The sequence below is a fragment of the Mobula hypostoma genome, chromosome 13 (assembly GCF_963921235.1).
Source record: "Mobula hypostoma chromosome 13, sMobHyp1.1, whole genome shotgun sequence".
NCBI lineage: Eukaryota > Metazoa > Chordata > Chondrichthyes > Myliobatiformes > Myliobatidae > Mobula > Mobula hypostoma.
The window spans coordinates 88,146,231-88,167,887 of record NC_086109.1 but is presented as its reverse complement, the minus strand read 5'-3'; the positions used below and the strand labels follow the sequence as shown (position 1 = coordinate 88,167,887).

Genomic DNA, 21,657 nt, shown 5'->3' with positions numbered 1-21,657 from the left:
GTAGGCATGCTATGTTGGCAATGGAAACATGACAACACTTGTGGACTGCCCCCAGCACATCCTCGTTGATTTGATTTGACGCAAAACGACCCATTTTAGTTGTGTTTAGATAAACGTGTGACAAATAAAGATAGCATTTCTTTGAATTGATGGTATGATGTTCCAATGTATCTCACTTACCTGATTCACCAAAATATCCCCAATCTTTTTAATGATGAAATTACGGTCACTGTTTTCCACCATAGATTCTTTCTTCCTCTCCAGAATCCGACTGAAAAACTGCGTGTGGATGTCGATCAGATCCTCCAGGCAGGGAAAGATGCGGTCTACCGTCGAGGTTTCCAACTGCAGCTCTTTCGACATCCCCTTGCTGTAGACATCAGACATGATCTTCAATGTGCGGAGGTGGTGCATTTCTGTCTGCATCAGCTCTGTGGAGACAGATGTGCAACCAGTCAAACATTACATCAGCGCAACACACGTTAAGTGGCACTGCTGTCTTGCATGCCTGAGGAGGGCTAAGGTACCGGTGACCCCTGTTTCCATCCAGGGGGTCAGTGTGGACATGGTGGAGGATTACAAATACTTGGGGATACGAATTGACAATAAACTGGACTGGTCAAAGAACACTGAGGCTGTCTACAAGAAGGGTCAGAGCCGTCTCTATTTCCTGAGGAGACTGAGGTCCTTTAACATCTGTCGGACGATGCTGAGGATGTTCTACTAATCTGTGGAGGCCAGTGCTATCATGTTTGCTGTGGTGTACTGGGGCAGCAGGCTGAGGGTAGCAGACACCAACAGAATCAACAAACTCATTCGTAAGGCCAGTGATGTTGTGGGGATGGAACTGGACTCTCTGACGGTGGTGTCTGAAAAGAGGATGCTGTCCAAGTTGCATGCCATCTTGGACAATGTCTCCCATCCACTACATAATGGACTGGTTGGGCACAGGAGTACATTCAGCCAGAGGCTCATTCCACCGAGATGCAACAGCGAGCGTCATAGGAAGTCATTCCTGCCTGTGGCCATCAAACTTTACAACTCCTCCCTTGGAGGGTCAGACACCCTGAGCCTGGACTTATTTCCATCTGGCATAATTTACATATTATTATTTAATTATTTATGGTTTTATATTGCTATATTTATACTTTATTCTTGGTTGGTGCAACTGTAACGAAACCCAATTTCCCTCGGGATCAATAAAGTATGACTATGACTATGACAATCCTGACCTTCGGTGCTGCAAGTGGAGCCGTGCACATGGACCACATGGGCTGTGTCTGAGTGCTCTGGTTCCCCTCGACTCCTATAGTAATGTGTGGGTTGGCAGGTCAGAACCACTATCCCCCGACTTAGAAATTCACCCTCCTCCTCTGTATTCAATTAATGAAATCCCTCCTTTGGACATCCTAATGATTTGCGGGTTGGCAGATTAGAACCTCTATGTCGCCTGGTGACTTATTACTAAATTCACCTCCTCCTGCGTGCTCAGTTAGTGGAAACTCTCCTTTGGTTTTCTCACCCAGGATTGGTCCCAGCTGAACCAAAACCTTTCAATTAAACCTGCACGTCCTTCCTTGCTCCGTTCAACCTCACCACTCTGCCTGCAAGGGCAAGTTGGAGGGAGCTTCTGAACTTCAGGGAGAGTTGTGTTGCAGAGAGAGATTAACTCAATTAAGAGACAATCACATGTGATTCTGCAGAATAGATGAGGGATACAGCTGTGAGAGAGGGTGTGTGCAAGGGAGTGGGAGGGAGGCTGGGAGCGATTGAGTGGGGGGAGGGAAAAGAGAGAGAATGAGAGAGAGCAAGAAAGTATGAGCATGTAGACAAAAGAGAACAAGTTTGTGCGTGTGTGTAGATGAAAGAGACCATTAGGGGAGTTGGTGGGGGGAGAAGGGGGGAGGTGGTGGGGAAGTGGGGAACGTAGTGGGACGAGGAGGGCGCAAAGGGTGAAGAAGCAGAGGAGGGGGAGGTGGTGAGGAATGAAGGGGAAGGGGTTATAAAGAGTCATAATTTAAAATTAGAATATAAACATTTACCATAGATAACATCCTGTCGTTTAATTACTTCCTTCTTCTGCTGCCTCACAAACTTGTTGTCAACAACCAGACTCCAGGAGTCAGCTTCCAGCTCTTTAGCGTCTGCCTCGAACTCACCCATCAGCTGTCCGTCCATGACGTCCGTACCTGTGGGCACGTGGAACACAAGTGCAGAGTCTGACAATAAACACCAGCGTCCAATATCATTGTAACTGCACACCATAATAGCCACAAGCACGCTCCTGGCAATAATGCTTCCAAGATCGACACTCATTCCTCATTTTGGTGAGCAGGAAGATGGCAGCAGTCTCACAAGGTGGTGCATTACTAAAGCTGAGCATAGCAGATGGGGTTTGGGTGGTGGAGTCGTGGGTGGGGTGAGCAACTCTGGGGGCAAAGATTATAAACATGAGAGATTCTGCAGGTGAAGGAAATCTATGATAACACACACAAAATGCTGGGGGATCTCAGCAGGTCAGATAACAATCTAATGCAGGGGTTCCCAACCTGGGTCTATGGACCCCTTGCTTAACGGTACTGGACTACGGCATAAAAACAGGATGGGAACCCCTGATCTAAGGAGAGGAATTAACTGTCGATATTTTGGGCAGAGACCCTTCGTGAGGATTCACGATGGGCTGGATTGTAACTACATGTGCTGTATGTGACTGTAGGTGTTTGTTTTACAATTTGGCCCTGGAGGAGCACTGTTCTGTTTAGCTGTACAGATGTGTATGGTTAAATGACAATTAAACTTAATTTTTTTCCAAATGAGACCTTCAGAAAACATTACAATATTATTCAAGGGGGTTACCAATAGAGTATAATCTTTGTTAAAAGATATGCAGGACCTGACTTAGAGAGTAAGGTTTTGTGTCCCTGGTATCACTGCTTGATGTCAGTGATTGGGAAGAATGGATGATGGGAGTCCCTGGTATCAGATTTTGGAGTGACAACTGCGAGCACTGGCATCTTAACCAGATAAAAACATTAATGACCTTCATGGAAGCAGCAAATTATCTTAGAGCATCAAGCAATCATTCACAAGCCACGGACAGCTGGATTCTGTTATAGTCTTTGTTCAGAGGAGTGGTTCCCAACCTTTTTACGCCATGGACCAATACTATTAAGCAAGAGGACAATGGACCCCAGGTTGGGAAGCACTGGTTTAGAGAGGTATGTGTTGTCTTCGATTGGTAACTAACATCCAGAAGTTCACCCTTAGTCACTGGTGCAAAAGTAGAATCATCAAATTTAGTCCCATTCTATTGAGTTAAATAGAATTTGAAGAGTGAATTAGAAATTACAGCCACAATACCACATGTTTGCAGAGGAAACCATGGCTGAATTTCTTATATTATAAAATTATTATGTTATATATTATTATTTTCTTATTAATTTTAATATCAAATGGAGATTCTGCTTTCTCTCCTGACCATGACATTAGTGCAGTTGCGTGGATTTTAGCCCCCAAAAATGCAAGCCCCACATAGACCCCCACCTCACTCAACACTCCCCTTACCTTCATCCGTCAGCGACTCCATCGACTCCGTGGCTGTTTTTATCTGGTTCAGAGAGTCAGTCGACTGAGACAAGGCCCTCCATGAACCAAGGGAGGTTTCGTCAATCGCAGGCCTAGACAGGGCGAGGGATGCACAGGGAAACTAGTCAACATGAGGAAGGGAATAAGATGAAGTATCACCCCCTTGAAACTATGTCTTACTGTGCCTCTTGACGGCTTTCTGGGTGCAAGAATTCTACCGCCGCACTATGGAAATGTAGAAGAATCAATGGTGTAAAACTCGTTGGGGTCAATGCAAAAGCATCTGGGTTTCAAGAGCTGGTAAACCCCTGGGGTATAGTGGGTGGGTGGGTGTGGGGAGATAAATTAGTTTTGTTCCTCTCCTGATTCACATTGTGCAAAACCTTTTCATTCCTACATTCATAGTCCATGCTTTCCACACTGTTCTATTAGATTTCTACACATCAATAGGACTGTTGACACTCATGTGGCCCTCTGGGGTGGTACACTACTACAATAAGTGGGGCGCTTCTTCACTCTCCCGTAGCAGAAGAACTCTATACTATGGTCCTTCCCCACCAAGCCCTTGTGGTGGCTGCACCAATCTTCAGTGCATCCCTCAGCTTGTACTCCTGCAGCCTGGAATGTGCATCCCTCCATGAATATCTTAATGGCCAAACTTACCCTGCGATATTGGCTATTGACATGCTCTTGGAAAGTGATCGGTACAGGGGCATTCTTCTATTAGGAGCCATCAATATGTTGTCATCTGGTAGAATTATGGCTGACCGTGGACGTTCTCTAGCTTGCAGTGCTACATGTATAGAACAGAAACACAGCAGGTAATTACGTCAAACGCCATGCTACTGGTAAATATCACCACAATGACAGTGCAAGCTTAAGGTCATCAATTGTTAAACAAAATATCTCTGAATTCCATGGAAACATATCATCCACTCTGAAACCACAAATCTAAATCTTCCATTTGCAATCATTTTAGTCTGCTGAAAGAAACCTATGCAAATAAGGATTTAAATGAACCCTTTCTAAATTTAGTGAGGAAACAAACTGGCGGGCCGAGCAACATCTGCCAGGGTGAAAGGGACCGCTGATATTTCAGATTGAGATCCTTCATCAGGACTCATAACGTTGACAATTCTTTTCACCCCGCAGATGCTGCTCGACTTGTTCAATTGTTCCAGCAGATTGTGCTTTCGCCACAGATTCCAGCATCCCTCACGCCTCCAGGATTAGCAAGTTCTGCGTGGCTCATGAGTAAACAGGAAACCCGAGAATAAGGAAGACCACCATAGCCTTCGAGGACATCACTACCCGGATTCAGGTACTGCTGACTGTCCTTGGATCTTATTACCAGGCTTCTAGAACTGCAAGTAGTCAAAGATCTATACCTGAGAGCCCTTGTTATAATGAGCTATTGACCAATTAGGTTTCAGAACTAGAGGACAGAAATCTTTAACTAATCATATCTATAAACCAGACAGCAGCCAATCCCATTCCAGAAATTCAACCGGATTCTGTGTGTGGACAATTGACCTCAAATCAGGTGCCCAATGTGTCAATTTTGTTTCGAACCCCAACCAATCACTTCTGCCAAACAAAAACCTTGGTCACCCTTAGCTATTCTTCCAAAGCAAACTAAAGATAGCATTTCTAAAGACTAAGCAGTTGATCATTCACAAACAAAAAAAAATAACAGATACAATCATTAAATCCTGCCCTCCAAGTTTCCAATATCTATTCTCCAAACATCAGAAAACCAAGGTCCGAAGCTTCCAGTAAATATTCACATGCATCCTTTCCTGACTTCCAGCCTTCAATGCTAACCCTCAAAGTTCAGTGAATGTCAGTTCCGCATTCAGAGGCTGGTTTTCACTTGGCATCTACTCTTTCTGTGGGACAGCTTATTTTTAAAAAAACTTATTTAGGGATACAGGATGGTAACAGGCTCTTCTGGTCCAATGAGCCAATGCCATCCAGTTACACCCTGATGAATTAGCCTACCAGCCCATACTTCTTTGGAATGTGGGAGGCAGTCTCAGGGACAATGTACATACACATTTCTTACAGACAGTGGCAGGAATTGAACCAGGGTCACTACCACTGTTATATATAACGTTATGCAAACTGCTGTGCTCTCATGCCATGAATTTCATTTTGTTCACTGGTCTAACTGTTTAGTTCTTTCATTGTACTTATCTCTGCCTCTTTTATAACAGGGAAGAAAGGAGTTCAAATAAAAAAAACAAACCAAATTAAAACAGTTGTTAAGGTTCAATTCTTTTTCCATCTTAGTACCTGCACAGAGAATGAAAACTTTGTTCTCAAGGGCATATACACTAAGTGGTCACTCTAGTAGGGCTTCCACCTGCTTGTTGATACACATATCTAATTAGCCAGTCAGGTGGCATCAACTCAATGCATAAAAACATGCAGATATGGTCAAGAGGTTCAGTTGTTGTTCAGACCAAACATCAGAATGTTATCTTAGTAACCTTGACTGTGGAATGATTGCTGGTGCCAGACAGGGTGGATTGAGTATCACAGGAACTGCTGATCTCCTGGGATTTTCACACACACAACAGTGTCGAGAGCTTACAGAGAATGGTGCAAAAAAAAAAAAAACCCAAAAGAATTCAGTGAACAGCAGTTCTATGGGCTAACACCTTGTTAATGAGAGAGATCAGAGGAGAATGGCTGGATTGGTTGAAGCTGACATGAAGGTGACTGTAATTGAAATAATCACACATTACAACAGTGGCATGCAGAGGAGAATCTCTGAATGTACAACATGTCAAACCTTGAAGTGGGTGGGCTACAACAGCTGAAGACTATGAGCATACACTCAGCAGCCACTTTACAAGGCACATGAGGTACCTAATAAAGTGAGCTCTGATTGAGAAAATCCTACTATAAAACAATAAGCATATTTCTAGTTTGTATGCTATTTTCAATGCATTAAGTTGAGTGGGTATTAGTAACAGATACAGTATTTTACCCTTACACTCACTAAACAATCTCTCTAAACAATCCAAGGTCAAGATTTACAGCTACAGTAGGTAGCTCTTGGGAATTTCTCTCAGCTTACACCTACACAATATTATTACATCACACACTTATCAAACAATGAAATCACCACTATAATACCATGCAAGCTTATTCATCAAGTTAAATATATTAGCATTGGTCAGCCATTTTACGTAGGGAGTTTTGAATACACAGAGATACTTGCGTTTATTCCTCATGGTGACAGAATTGGGTAACGTTGAGGAATCTTGGGCCTGAAGTGTTTTTTGTTGCTGAAATACAGAAATTGGCGCAAGTCAGTGTACCATGTACAGCAATAGAAAATCAACGCCTGCCAAGTTAGGCAAGGAGCATTACACCCCACGGAAGTGGGGATCTAAAACGAAATAATATTGAGCAGAAATTAATCCTTCATATATATCCCCAACCATATCGTAGCCACCTTAAATATACCCAATGACCTGGTCTCAACAGCCGCCTATGGTAATGAATTCCACAGATTCACAACCTTCTGTCTAAAGAAATTCCTCCTCATCTATGTTCTAATGGGATGCCCTTCCATTCTGAGGCTGTGCTCGCTGGGTTTGGACTCTCCCACTGTCAGAAACATTCTCTGTAAGTCCACTCTATTTAGGCCTTTCAATATTTGATAAGTTTCAATGAGATCCTTACTCATTCTTCTAAACGCCAGCGAGTACAGGCCCAGAGCTATCATACGCTCTTCATATATTAACCTTTTCATTCCCAGGATAATCCTTGTGAACCTCCTCCAATGCCAGCACACTGTTTCTACACAAGGAGCCCCAAACTGCTCAAGATTTGAACTTCCAATCCTGTCATTTCAACTTGTCGTCCCACTCTGATATCTGCATTGTTTCAGCAAAGCCTAATGTAAACTGAGGAAGAACACTTCAACCTTTGTCTGGGTATAATGCAGCCATTTTGACTGGATACTGAATTCACCTATTTCAGATAACCAGCCTTTCCTGGTTGTGGCAGCAACTTCAGTTCTGATACAAGATCACCAACTCTCCACAGATCGTTTATTGTGCTGAATCTACTGGATTACCAACATTTGCATTTCCATCATTGATTTCTCTGACTTCCAGTAATCTCTCCCCCTCCCCCTTCTCTCCTTTTCCATTCTTCATTCTGGCTCCCCTCTGACCCCTTCTCTTCTCAACTGCCCATCACCTCCCTCTGATGCCCTCCTCCTTTCTTTTCTCCAGTGGACCACTGTCCTCTTATCAAATTCCTCCTTCTTCAGCCCTTCACCGCTTCCACCAATCACTTCCCAGTTTCTCACTTGACCACCTTCCCCCACCCATCTACCTTCCCCCTCACCTGGTCTCACCTTTCACCTGCCAACTTGTCCTCCTTTCCCACGCTCCACCCCACCTCCTTATTCTGGCTTCATCGGCTTCCTTTCCAATCCTGACAATGGGTCTTAGCTCAAAATGTCAACTGTTTATTCCTCTCCACAGATGCTGCCTGACCTGTAGAGTTCCTCCAGCACTATGTGTTACTCAGCATTCTTTTGCCAGTTGTACTTAAATAGCTCCTATATTTGTCCGAGTTAAGATTTCAAATCCAAAACAGGATCACTTTATTGCCAGTATGTGACACATACCAGAACTGATTGTGGTTCGGTGCCAAGCATACAACACAAGACAATATCATAACAGACAACACAATAGCAACCAATAATTTACAAGAGAGTATGCAAACAGCCATGAGCAATCAATAATTATCAGAACGGCCACATGCTCAAACATCAATAATCAAACTTAAATCAATATGAAGATATGGACAGGCTCAATAACTACCAACAGAATGAGGAGAACTGCAAAGACCATTTAATGCAAGGGTTCTCAACCAGGGATCCATGGACCCCTCAGAAGGTGTCCATGGCATGAAAAGGTTGGGAACCCTGACTTAGTGGATGTTGTGCAGGGACGGCTAGGGCATTGGACCTGAGTGAGGTTTGTTGCGAAGCTGGATAGCTACAGGAAAGAAGCCTCTTTGATGACATATAGTCCTGGTGGTGAAGGACTTGTCACGTCTCCCTGATGGCAATTTGGTGAATAAATGCAAACAAATAGAAATCTTAAAACTTAGTGAGAATATCTCTCTCAATCCCAGCTGGAAAGATTGCCTCGCTTGATGCAAGTTTCTCTGGCTATGAACCGGCAGTCTCTTTGACATTGTTTTCAACCACGCCCTTACACTAACCTTACAATAATCCCATCTTCGATTCTCCCCACATTCTCAGAAATTCCCCTTTGATTTTGCTGTTCACTTACACACCAGGGGAAATTGGCAAGGGTGAGTTAACCTACCAGGTGTGGTAACGGGGTCTTCTGGCTCATCAAGCCCACACCACCCAATAACACCCACCTAACCAGATTAATCTACTTACATGTACATCTTTGGAATGAAGGAGGAAACCAGAGCAGCCGGAAGATGCTAGTATGTTAGCATTGATCTAGTATAATTACTTTTGTTGGAGAAAATTCTTTAGACGCACACTTAAAGGAGTTTGTACATTCTTCTTGTGACCATGTAGGCTTCTCCCATAGTCCAAAGACATACTGGGTGGCAGATTAACTAGTCATTGTAAATTGTCCTGTGATTAGATTAGGATTAAATCGGGAGAGTGGTGTGGCTCAAAGGTTTGGAAAGGCTGCATCTCAATAAATAAATACTGCATGATGTGAAAGCCTTCCAACAAGGACAATAAAGGAATGTATCACTCCTTAGCATCCCACAGCTCAAAGGGCAACAAACTTGTGCTACATTAGGTTCTTGAGAAAAACATTAGAGGATAAATACCTTCTGTTTAATCTTACTGCAGGCTGCCAAGCTGTCCCTGCAACCCTTGTGAACTTGTGCATTACAATCTGTGGAAGGGAAAAACACTGTTATAGAAAGGAGACAAATAAACACACCACAGGAAACCTTAAACTTTATAAATACCATTTAACCACAAAGTATTTTATAAAGGATTACTTGTGGTGATTTAAAGAGCACGGTGCAGAAACCAGTAGCATGTTAAATTTGTTCCAAGGTACGTAGGTGCTAATTTACTGTCTGTCACTCATGAGTGGCTATACAGAGGTTGATCATAAGATCATGAGAGAGAGGAGCAGAATTAGGCCATCTGGCTCATCGAGTCTGTTCCACCATTTCATCATGGCTATTCCATTTCCCTCTCAGCTCCAGTCCCCTGCCTTCTCCCCATAACCCTTCATGCCCTGATTAATCAAGAATCTATCAATCTCTGCCTTAAGTGTATCCAGTGACTTGGTCTCCACAGCCACCTGTGGCAACAAATTCCACAGATTCACCACTCTCCAAGCAAAAGAAATTCCTCATCTCCATTCTAAATGGAAGTCAAAATCAGAATCAGAAGTCCCTCTGTTCTGAGCTGTGTCCTCTGGTCTTAGGCTCCCTCACCACAGGAAACATCCTCTCCAAATCTACTCTATTGAGGCCTTTCAACAGTCGATAGGTGTCAATGAAATTACCCTTCATTCTTCTAAATTCCAGTGAGTACTGGCCCACAGCCACTAAATGTCCTCATATGAAATGCCTTCCAATCCTGGAATCATTTTCGGGAACCTCCTCTGAACCCTCTCCTTTTGGATACAGAGTCACATACAAAGTATATTTGGGATTGATGATCGACTTCCATCCCTGAAACACAAGAGTGAACTAAACAGGAGATAATTGACAGAAAGAAAATGCAGATGCTAGAAATCTGGGGAAAAAAACAGAGCAAGTTGGGAGCACTCAGGTCAGGCAGTATCTGTGCAGAGAGAAGCAGAGTGAATCAATCATGTCAAAGACCCTTCATCAGAATCTCAGATCTCTGATCTGAAACATCAGCTACACACACTCACACATAAAATGTTTGGAGCAACTCAGCAGCTCAGGAAGCATCTATGGAGGTAAATTAACAGTCAACGCTTTTTTATCCACAGATACTGCCTGACCTGCTGAATGTTTCCTACGTTTTCTGTTTTTCTTTCAAATTTCCAGCATCTATAGTCCTTTTGATTTTCACTTACTGAAGGAGAATGTGCCTGTTGATAGGAATTATTTAAGATTAAGTTTCACAAACGATAGAGCAGAGCGCCTAAATGCTGACTGGTCTCCGGGAGCCCACTGTATCAATCAGGCAGTACTCAAACAACCAACATCATGGGCACAGTGAGTACCAACTTGGTATAACCCATCGATGGGCTGAAAGGTTATCACACCTTACTATTTTTCTCTGTGACATTAAGGACTAATGAGGGCTGGTGACTCCGTTGGAGGCCTGATGACAGCGAGTCTGGGGCAAAGAACTAAAAGCTGGAGGAGTGTGATGTGAGGGAAAGAAAGAAAGCGGCTTGCTTTGCCGTTGTGTTTTGTTATCATTGCTTGTGTTGTTCTGCTGAACATTGTGGACATGCTATGTTGGCGTCAAATGTGCGGCCACACTTGCGGGCTTACCCCAGCAAATCCTTAGCTTTTGTGATGTTTGTTAACACGAACGGTACATTTCACTGCATGTTTCAGTGTACAGGTGACAAATGAATCTGAATCTTAAATGTTTCATGAAAGATTTTGCTTGCCTTAGTATGTTCTGCTTTTGTTTCAGTTAACCAGATCATTACCAGGTGGTCAGCATTATTGAAACTAATCTTTTAAAGTCAGGTTTACTCTGTTTCAGATACTCAAAAGTCCACAGAACACCATGAGAATAAAAACTACCTTGCCAATTATAGGCTAGGTTGGAGTGGCTTATGGGGTGGTTTGTCAGTACACTTAAGTATCTTGGTTGGTCAAGGATTGCAGATTTCCTTCCTATGAAACATTCTGACAATTCAATAGTGAACAGGTTTTTTTTATTTTTAATTCCTTAATTTACTTACATTTCTTCAAGGCAATGGGTAGTTGAAACTGCCCAATGCATCACTAGCACCAGCCTACCCATTATCAAGGACATTTACAGTTAATTGGGACGCAATGGGACCAGTACATTTTGGCCCAATTAAGTGGTTGCCCAATCATGCCAAAGTTTCATAGAACTAGTTAAAATGGTATTTAAAAAAAAAGACAATTTACCATGTAATTGAATACCAAATTATATATTTAAATGAAATACAAACATATTAGAATACTACCATTACTACTACAGTTCTATAAAGCTATGTATTAGTTCTTAATAGTTATCGAGAGGAATTAATTCAGTGTACGCTGCTGTTCTTTGATTAACTGTAAGTGAACAAAATCATTGCAGATATTTAGTGCAAATAATGGATTGCCTTCATAGAATTCTTTAATTGATTGCATCCTCCAAATCTTCATTTTCATTGTAACATTCGAGGTGATTGCTGCTACCTTCAAATTCTTCGTAGTGTCTAACTTGTTGAAGTAGTGAAATCATTTCATTTTTACTCCTGGCCATTTCAGGCATCTCCAAATCTCAATACTTAAAACTGCAGTGAGTTTTGAATTGTCCTACTGATTATTACTCAGCAACCAATCGTGAAAAAAAATCAACGCTTTCTGAACACAAACACTCAGAAGTGACACTACTTAAAAATGTTTGCAGTAAGCACAATGTAGTGCTGAATGACTGCATGTCATGCATGCGACTGGCACTAGTTAGAAACTCTTCAGTCTCCTGTCCCAATTAAGCAACATAGTGTCTCAAATAAACTAAGGGAATTACGATATTTTCTTGATTTGCTTTAGTTCGTTAAGAGTTGAACCAAATAAGCGGCTGCCCCGATTAACTGATGGCCCAATTAACTAGAACCCACTGTTTATAGAAGAGGCCAGCAATATCTTGGAAGGATCGCACCCACCTTACTCAGGGACAGCTTGAGCAGGAAAGAGGCTACATAGCATCCTCACCAGGACCACCAGACTCAAAAAGTGACTTTCACCAAGCAGTAAGGCTGATCAGCCCCTACTAATCCAACCCACTACACCACCTCTGCTTTATCAAATACTGTCAAAGTCACCTTATATACAGATGTCCCTGTACCTCACATTCTTTGTATACATATAATCAGTCTGTGCAGATAAGCTAATTTTAGGTATTTATATTTTTCCTATGGTCCACTCTCCTCTATCAGATTCCTTCTCCAGCCCTTTATCTCTTTCCTACCCACCTGACTTTACTCATCACCTTCTGGCTACCCTCCTTCTCCACTCCCACCTGTTTATTCTGCAATTTTCCCCTCTTCCTTTCCAGTCCGGAAGAAGGGTCTCAGCCCGAAACGTCGACTCTTTATTCATTTCCATAGGTGCTGCCTGGCCTGCTGAGTTCCTCCAGCATTTTTGTGCGTGCTGCTCTGGATTTGCAACATCTGCAGAACCTCTTGTGTTTATTTGTATTTTTTGTTCTTTATGCTTATTGCATCATCTTAATGTTGCATTGGATCCAGAGGAACAATCCCTTACATTGTGTACTGATGAGTAACAATAAACAATCTTGAAGGGATTGGAATCCAATGCCACTGGGACCTTAGGCCGCTGATCTGTGTTTTAAACACAATGCACATTCCGCTTACGTTTATATAAGTAATAAAATATTCTAGAGTGCTTCTGATGTCAACCGTACAAGGAAGCTGTAAATGTAAAAGGAAACACATTCACAGGGATGCAGAATAGCAGAAAGGCAGAAGTTCAAAGTTCAAAATACATTTTATTATGAAGATATGTATACTTTATACAACCTCAAGATTCATCTCCTTATTGGCAGCCATGAAACAAATCTCAAGGTTGTATGAAGTATATATACCGACAATAAAATGTATTTTATTATGCGCAACCCAAAGAGCGAGCAAGACTGTATAGAGGCAGAAAGACGCCGAGTGGAATGAAATGTCACAACCAGACCATATTGGATGATCACACAATTTAGGGATTTTTTCCCCCTCTTTTATCAAAAAAGACTACGCATCTTTAAACAATTTGGATTAGTGTGGAACATCTTTAATGTGCTTACCTTTCTTAAAAAAACAAGTTTCTTTCCACAGAAGTGCACGTTTAGAATAAACACAAAAGAGAGGATGGATTAATATGAGACATCAGAATGAGAATCGGGTTTATTATCACTGACATAGCCTGTGAAATTTGTTGTTTTGTGGCAGCACTAAATTGCAACACATGAAAGATACTAAAAATTACAATAAATACACTCAGTGGCCACTTTATTAGGTACGCCTGCTCGACAATGCAAATATCTAATCAGCCAATCATGTGGCAGCAACTCAATGCATAAAATCTTGCAGTCATGATCAAGAGGTTCAGTTGTTGTTCATCCCTGAAGATGGCCGAGTTTGTCATCGAAATGTCAGTTAAAATCGATACGTGTACCCGGCTGGAAGCCCGAGAAAAGTTTATTCGTCATGTATGCTAGGAAAGCACTAGATCCTTCTTCAGGCTCAGTTGTTGTTCAGACCAAACATCAGAATTGGGTAGAAATGTGATTAAGTGATTTTGATTATGGAACAATTGTTGGTGCCTCTGCGGTGGTTTGAGTGGGAGGGTTGCTGATCTCCTGGGATGTTCACATGCAACGGTCTCTGGAGTTTACGGAAAAATGGCACAAAAAAAAACAAAAGGGAAAAACATCCTCTGAGTGGCGGTTCTGTGGGTGAAAATGCCTTGTTAATGGGAGAGGTCAGAGGAGAACAACCAGACTGTTTAAGCTGACAGGAAGGTGACAGTCACTCAAATAACAACAGTGGTGTACAGAAGAGCATCAGTGAATGCACAACATGTTGAATCTTGAAGTGGATTGGCTACAGCAGCCGAAGAGCGTAAAAGTACACTTGGCGGCCACTTTATCAGTTACAGAAGGAACCTCACAAAGGAGCCACTGAGTGTGTTAAAGATGATCATTCTGCAAACCTCAGACTCGTGCCCTTCTGGACCAAAAGAAACACGCCACCTCCATCAGTGCTCTCATTTCCCAACAACCCCAGCAGCAGTCAGGGCAAGGCAATCACATCCCCCAGCTGAAACAGCGACTAGTGTTGGAGTAGACATCTCTAGCAAACGGACCAAAGCAACTAACAAAATCTTTTTTTCGTTAACTCCTCCCAAACCTGTGATTTCTACCACAACAGGGACAAAGTTCACAGAAGTGCCATCACTTGCAAATTCCTTTGCAAGTCGCACACCATCCTGACTTAGAAATAATGCCTTCCTAGGTTCAAACCTAAAAACTGGGGTGCCACAGCAGTGTAGTGGTTAGCTGATGGTATTAAAGCTCAGGGCGTCAGAGTTTAATTCTGAGGCTATCTTAAGGCAGTGTATGTCCTCCATGTTGAATGCTTGGGTTTATTCTGGGTCCTCCAGTTTCTTCCACAGTGCAAAGATGTACCGGTTAGCAGGATAATTGGTCATTGTAAATCGTCCTCTGATTAGGCTCCGGTTAAATCGGGGGATTGCTGGGCAGTGCGGTTTGAAGTTCTAGAAAGGCCTATTCCGCACTGTATCTCAAACATACTGAATTTTTACCCAACAGCACCATAAGCAGCACCTTCACAGTATGGACTGCCACTGTGCAGTGCAGTGGTTACAGAGTCACAAAGGATTACAACACAGAAAGAGGGGTCATTTGTCCCAACTGGTCCCTGTGACCACAGCATTCTCCCTGCCCATGTTCAGCCCACTTCGCTCCAAGCCCCAACCCCCAACCCTCCATTTACCTAGTCAAATGTACCTACCTTGACCACTTCCACTGGCAGCGCATTCCAGGTGAGGTAGATAGATAGATAGATAGATAGCTACTTTATTGATCCCAAAGGAAATTACAATGTCACAGTAGCATTACCAGTGCAAAGACAGAAATACTAGAACTAGAAAGAATAAACAACAAGTTACCTCAAACAGTCTGACATGAGGGGTCATCATTGCCCCGGCTATAGGTTGACTATAATAGAGCCTAATGGCCGAGGGTAAGAATGACCTCATACAGCGCTCTTTGGAATAGCGCATTTGTCTTAGTTTATGACTAAAAATGCTCCTTTGTTCAGCCACGGTGGCATGCAGAGGATGTGAAACATTGTCCAGAATTGCCAAGGATTTTGCATAGGATCCCTTGTTCTACCACAGTCTCCAGTGCATCTAGTTTGACACCTATAACAGAGCCAGCCTTTCTAATCAGTTTATTCAGCCTGTTGGCATCACCCATGTTGATGTTATTGCCCCAGTACACCAGCAGATAGAAGACTGTACTGGTGACAACAAACTGGTAGAACATGTGAAGGAGAGGCCTGCATACTCTAAAGCACCTCAGCCTCCTCAGGAAGTAGAGGTGACTCTGGACTTTCTTGTACACAGCCTCTGTGTTGGTGCTCCACTCAACTCTGTCATCCAGGTTCGCTCCCAGGTACCTGTAGGTCCTCACCACAACCACGTCCTCATCATCAATAGTAACAGGGAGCAGTGCAGGCTTAGTCTTCCTAAAGTCCATCACCATCGCCTTGTCTTACTGATGTTGAGCTGCAGATAATTCAGCTTGCACCATCTGACAAAGTCTTCCACCAGGGCCCTGTATCCATTCCCTTGTCCTCCCTTTATACACCCAACTATTGCTGAGTCATCAGAGAATTTCTACAGATGCACTTGGTGTTGTATCTAAAGTCAGAGGTATACAGGACAAACAGGAAGGGAGCCAATACAGTCCTGTGGGGCCCCAGTGCTGCATATAGCCATGTCTGACACACAGCTCTGAAGCCGCACAAACTGTGGTCTGCCAGTCAGATAGCCCTATGGAAATTAATAAACAGTTGACGGTTCAGGTCGAGACTCCGATAGGAGAGAAGAATGGACTATAGGAGAAAGGGAAGAAAGAGGGGCACCGGGGGGAGGTCATAGGTAGGTGAGGAGAAGATGTAAGAGGCCAGAGAGGGGATAGCAGGAGGAGGATTGGGAGGGGGGGTGTGGAGAGAGAGGACAAAAAAACTACTGGAAAGAGAAATCAATGTTCATGCCATTATGCTATTTCTGGCTGTTAAAGATCCTAAAATGAATTTGTAACACAGAAAATTCTAAATAGCTTTGACGCTATCTATTGAATGTATGGAAGTGTTCAAATTAAACTAATGACATCCAGATTAGTTATATATATTTAGTCCACTGCTATTTCCCTTTTTAATGGACAGTCCTGTTACTTTGACATCCTTCGGTATTTTCATTGTTCCATTTGAACATAAAGAGTGAACTCAACCATAAGACATAGGAGCAGAATTAGGCCATTCGGCCCAACCATGCTGCTCCACCATTCCATCATGGCTGATCTCAACCCCATTTTCCTGCCTCCTCCTTGTAACCTCTGACGTCCTTACTAATCAATCTCTACTTTAAATACATTCAATGGCTTGCACAGCCATCTGTGTCAATGAATTCCACAGATTTAGCACCCTCTGGCTATAGAAACTCCTCTTCATCTCTGTTCTAAAGGGGTGTCCTTGTACTCTGAGGACAAGGTAATCCCAGTTTTATCCCTGAACTGGGTAATCAATTTGACCCCAGGATGGGCCTCTACTTAGGCAGATACTTCACCTCATTGTAAACCTTGGGCTGAAATAGCAAAACCATGTAGATTGCCAAGTCACTCCATGCTAATCAAAAGTAGTAATAAAATTAAACAAATCATTGTCAGGTGGGAATTGCTACTGGTTATATCTTTCTTGCATTCAAATCATTAATTTTTGGGTATTCAGGAAGTTATGGCTCTCTGACAGCTGCAGAGATCTCTGACATAAACCGTGTTCCTTATACTTATTGTGCTTTTTTGATGCAGCATTGATCCAGAGTAACAGTCATTCTGCTCTCCTTTATACTCGTGTACTGAAGAATGACAACAAACCATCTCGAATCTTGAGAAGTCCGTTAACTTGGCTTAATAAACTTGAAGTGCTAAGTCAGGACATAAGGCATGCATATCACAATTTCAATTTTGATTTCTACCAATGATCTCTGCAGAGCAACTGCCAATGGCTTCTCAGTTCCCTGACCATCATCAAACCTTGGCCAGAGATTGGAAAACTGCCAGAATGTGCAGCAAAGTGCTTGCAAATGTTTAGTTAACTGAAATAAGAATTCAGCTGCGTTATTGTAAATTCGATAGTCAAACAGCTTATTAAAATTATCAGGTTAATACTCTTTGAAATAAGCAAGAGAGAGGGCATTGTTTTATACTTGATTACTATGGGAATTGGGTGGCAGGGTGGAGACATGTCTCTCCCAAAGGACGTGTAAGGCACTCCTTCCCTCTGCTAGCCTACAGGTCAACTTTGGGCAAGGTGTAGCACCTGTTTAGCCCCAAATCAGGGTCACTTGAAGCCATGGGAGCAGATGGTGGATGGTCGTAAGAGCAGCTGGTGCATATCGTAAGTCCTAGTTATGCAAACACTGACGCCAGGCAGATAATCTTCGAAGAGTATTGATAATGGCTGGGGTCACCCATCTTGTAAAGACACTGCCCAGAAGAATGCAATGGCAAACCACTTCTGCAGAAAAATTTGCCAAGAACAATCATGGTAAAGGAAAGAACATGATTGCCCATGTCATACGGCACACACATAATGAACAAATGAACTAAGTGAATGACACAAGTAAACAAGATAATCAAACATCTTGTATCTCATGAAAGACAGACCTTAGTCCAAGCATTAGACCTCTTGCAGACAAGGCACATCACTGAAGGTTCCACTGAGACACTGATGAACCATTTGTGATATACATTCATCATCATCATCATCATCATTATCAGGTGCCATGCCCAGTTTGAGCTTTGACTGCCATGGTCCACACACTCCTGTGTCAGGTCAAGTGGATCAATTCATTGGTATTCATTTCCAGTTCTCTGGCTGCTGTCTCCATCATCATTTGTCTTTGCTTTCCTTTTGCTTTCTTCCCTTCAATCTTTCCCATAATTACCGTGCATTCTAACTCCTCTTTCCTAATCACATGTCCAATGAAGTTACGTTTGCCTTTTCATGATCTCAGACATTATTTTTCTTTTTGTGCTTGCTCTGTTCATGACATCCTCGTTAGATGTTCGTTTCGTCCATGATATTCTTTGCATCCTCCTCAAAAACTACATCTCTGCTGCTTCAATTCGTTTCCTCATGTTACTAGATATTGTCCAACATTCTGATCCATATAATTATACACTCAGTCACCACTTTATTAGGTACACCTATACCGCTGAATCAGAATCAGGTTTTATCTCACTGGTATATGACATGAATTTTGCTGTTTTGTGGCTGCAGTACATTGCAAGACATAATAATATAAACTATGAATTACAGTAAGTATATACAGGACTCCTGCTGCAAGCAAAAAAAATCAAATTTAATGACATACGTGAGTGATGGTAAACCTGATTCAGATATGGGTCTATATTATGGACTGACAGTGGGATGGGGACAGGGAATGGGGAATTGAGGTTGGGAAAAGGAGAAGGGAGAGGGGAGGGAGCAGGAAGCACCAGAGGGACATTCTGTAGAGATCAACAAACCAATTGTTTAGAATCAAATAACCTTGCCTGGTGTCTCAGGGCTGGGTGTGTCTGCACCCGCACCACCCTCCACTGCTTTTGGCTCTCCTTCCCTGCCAGCTGTCCCACACCCCTTCCGTGGCGCTCTGCCCTCACCATTCCCAACATCCTTTGCTCCCACCAGACTTACAAACTCGTTTTCCACTCCAGGTTAACAAATACAGTAGAGTGTAAAAGACTTAGGCACTTATTCTCATTTTATATCTCTCTTGACATCTCTCCTTCTCTATCTATATATACCGATATAGATATAGATATAAACAGACACAGGAACCTGAAGACACACACTCAACTATATATATCTTCAGCCTCCTGTATCTTCTTCATTTATAGCAGCAATAAGAGGCATGTGGGCACGTCCTGGTTGAGGGGTGTCTTTAATGATTGATGCTGTCTTTTTTGAGGCACCTGCTTGGCAATTCAAGGAAACCCACACGTTCCTGTGGAGAACGTACAAAGTCCTTAACAGACAGTGGTGGGAATTGAACCCCTGACTCTGCAAAATTGTAAACTAATCACTACACTATTGTAACACATATAAAAGAAAGGCCGGAGAAATTCAGAAGGCAGGCAACAGCTATGGAAAAGAATAAACAGTTGACGGTTTGGGCTGAGACCCTTCTTCAGGACTGTGAAGGAAGGGGGAAGAGACAGAATTAAAAGGTGGGGGGAGGGGAAGGAGGCTAGCTGGAAGGCGATAGGTGAAGCCAGGTGATGGGTAAGGTCATGGAGAAGGATTTTGAGAGGAGATTTAAAGGCATCCGTTAGTCTTGCGAGAAAGCCTTCACTCTCCAGGGCGCAGGCCTCGGCAAGGTTGTATGAAAGACCGGCAGTTGCCCATGCTGCAAGTCTCCCCTCTCCACGACACCGATGTTGTCCAAGGGAAGGGCAAGGGCCAATACAGCTTGGCACCAGTGTCCTCGCAGAACACTGTGTGGTTAAGTGCCTTCCTCAAGGACACAACGTGCTGCCTCGGCTGGGGCTCGAACTCACGACCTTCATATCGCTAGTCCAATGCTATAACCACTTGGCCACGTGCCCAGAAGAGAGTGGATAATAGGAGAAAGGGAAGGAGGAGGGAAGGCAGGGGGAAGCAATAGGCAGAGTGAAAACTCAAAATGGGGAATAGAGGAAGAGGGAGGGGGAAACTTGTCCACCAGGAGGAATTAATATTCATGCCATCAGGTTGGAGGTTGCCTAGATGGAAATAAAGGTGTTGCTCCCTCACCCCAAGAGTGGCCTTGAGGAGGCCATGGATTGACACATTGGAATGGGAAGTCAAATGTTTGGCCTCCGGGAAGTCCTGCTTATGGCAAATGGAGGGAAGGTTCTCAAAAACTGACCCCCCAATTGTGCCGCCCAGTAACATCAAGAATTAACTGGTGGTCGGAGATCATTGCAAAATTTATAAACATATTTAGAATTTCATCAGAAACTGTACTTGAACTTCACATAGTTGATATTTATAATCAGGCCAGTGAAAGAAAGTTGCAAATAAAAATGTAGGAAATACAGTGCCTAAAAACACATCTTGTGCTTTCAGGGAAGTGCATTTGGTTTACAGAATGACATTTTCTTTAGACATTAATGCTTAAAAAATACAGAATTTTTTTGTTTTATTTGGCCTGGCATCACTAGTTAGCTACTAATAAATATAACTTCAAAATAAAGGGAACGATGCTCACATTGTTATGGCTACCAGGTTTTTAAAGATCAAACAGTGCGGCTGCTCTGAAAAACAAAGTATTTATTCACTCATTTCTGGAAAGTGGATGTCGCAAGTTGGTCCAGCATCCAACATCCGCACTGAATGCTCCGCAAGGCCGTTCCAGAGGGCGATCTGGAGCCAGCCACATTACTGTATATCTGGGGTCAGACACAGGCTATGTTGATGCATCTCCTTCCCTGAATGCCAATTCATGATTTCCATTCTCAAAACGTATTCAGTTCAATCCCATTTTCAATACAATCCGGGTCCGCCACCACTCAGGACATGCTCTTTTCTCACTACCACCATTGGGCAGGAGGTACAGGAGCCGGAGAATCTAGATGTTGCTTTAAGTTCAACATTTGTAGCGTTCTCTTGTCTCCAGACTTCTGGAGCCTTTGTGACTTCTACTTGATTTCCGATGATAATAAGGCTCAAGATCCCTAGAACCTGACACAGCCCTTTTGGGAATGGGCATTGTAAAGGCCAGGAGCAGCTGTCAGAATATCCAGCCCAATCTATCGCAGGCAAAGCCCTCACCACCTCTGAGCACATCTACAAGGAGTGCTGCCACAAGACAGCAGCATCCATCACCAAGGATCCACCCACCATCCAAGCCACGCTCTCTTCCTGCTACCACCATCGAGCTGGAGGTACAGAAGCCTTAGGTTCCACACCACCAGGTTCAGAATCAGTTATTACCCCTCAACCATCAGTTTATAATTTTACTCATCTTAACTCTAAGCTGAATCCACAACCCAGA

The 21,657-nt window shown here is 43.0% G+C and overlaps 1 protein-coding gene across 7 annotated transcripts in view; it reads right to left on the bottom strand.

Moving 5' to 3' along the window:
- LOC134355758 (A-kinase anchor protein 13-like) overlaps positions 1-21,657 on the bottom strand; it is a 557,767-nt gene that overhangs the window by 61,408 nt on the left and 474,702 nt on the right. For 6 of the 7 annotated variants that reach the window (XM_063066124.1, XM_063066122.1, XM_063066123.1 and 3 more), the window contains 6 exons: positions 9,442-9,509; positions 6,815-6,881; positions 4,249-4,378; positions 3,565-3,677; positions 2,043-2,219; positions 181-431 (listed from right to left, as the gene is read on the bottom strand). In XM_063066124.1, coding sequence (XP_062922194.1) covers positions 181-431; positions 2,043-2,219; positions 3,565-3,677; positions 4,249-4,378; positions 6,815-6,881; positions 9,442-9,509 — 806 coding nt within the window. The remainder of the gene's footprint in view (positions 1-180; positions 432-2,042; positions 2,220-3,564; positions 3,678-4,248; positions 4,379-6,814; positions 6,882-9,441; positions 9,510-21,657) is intronic. The other variant, XM_063066127.1, reaches the window with a different exon arrangement.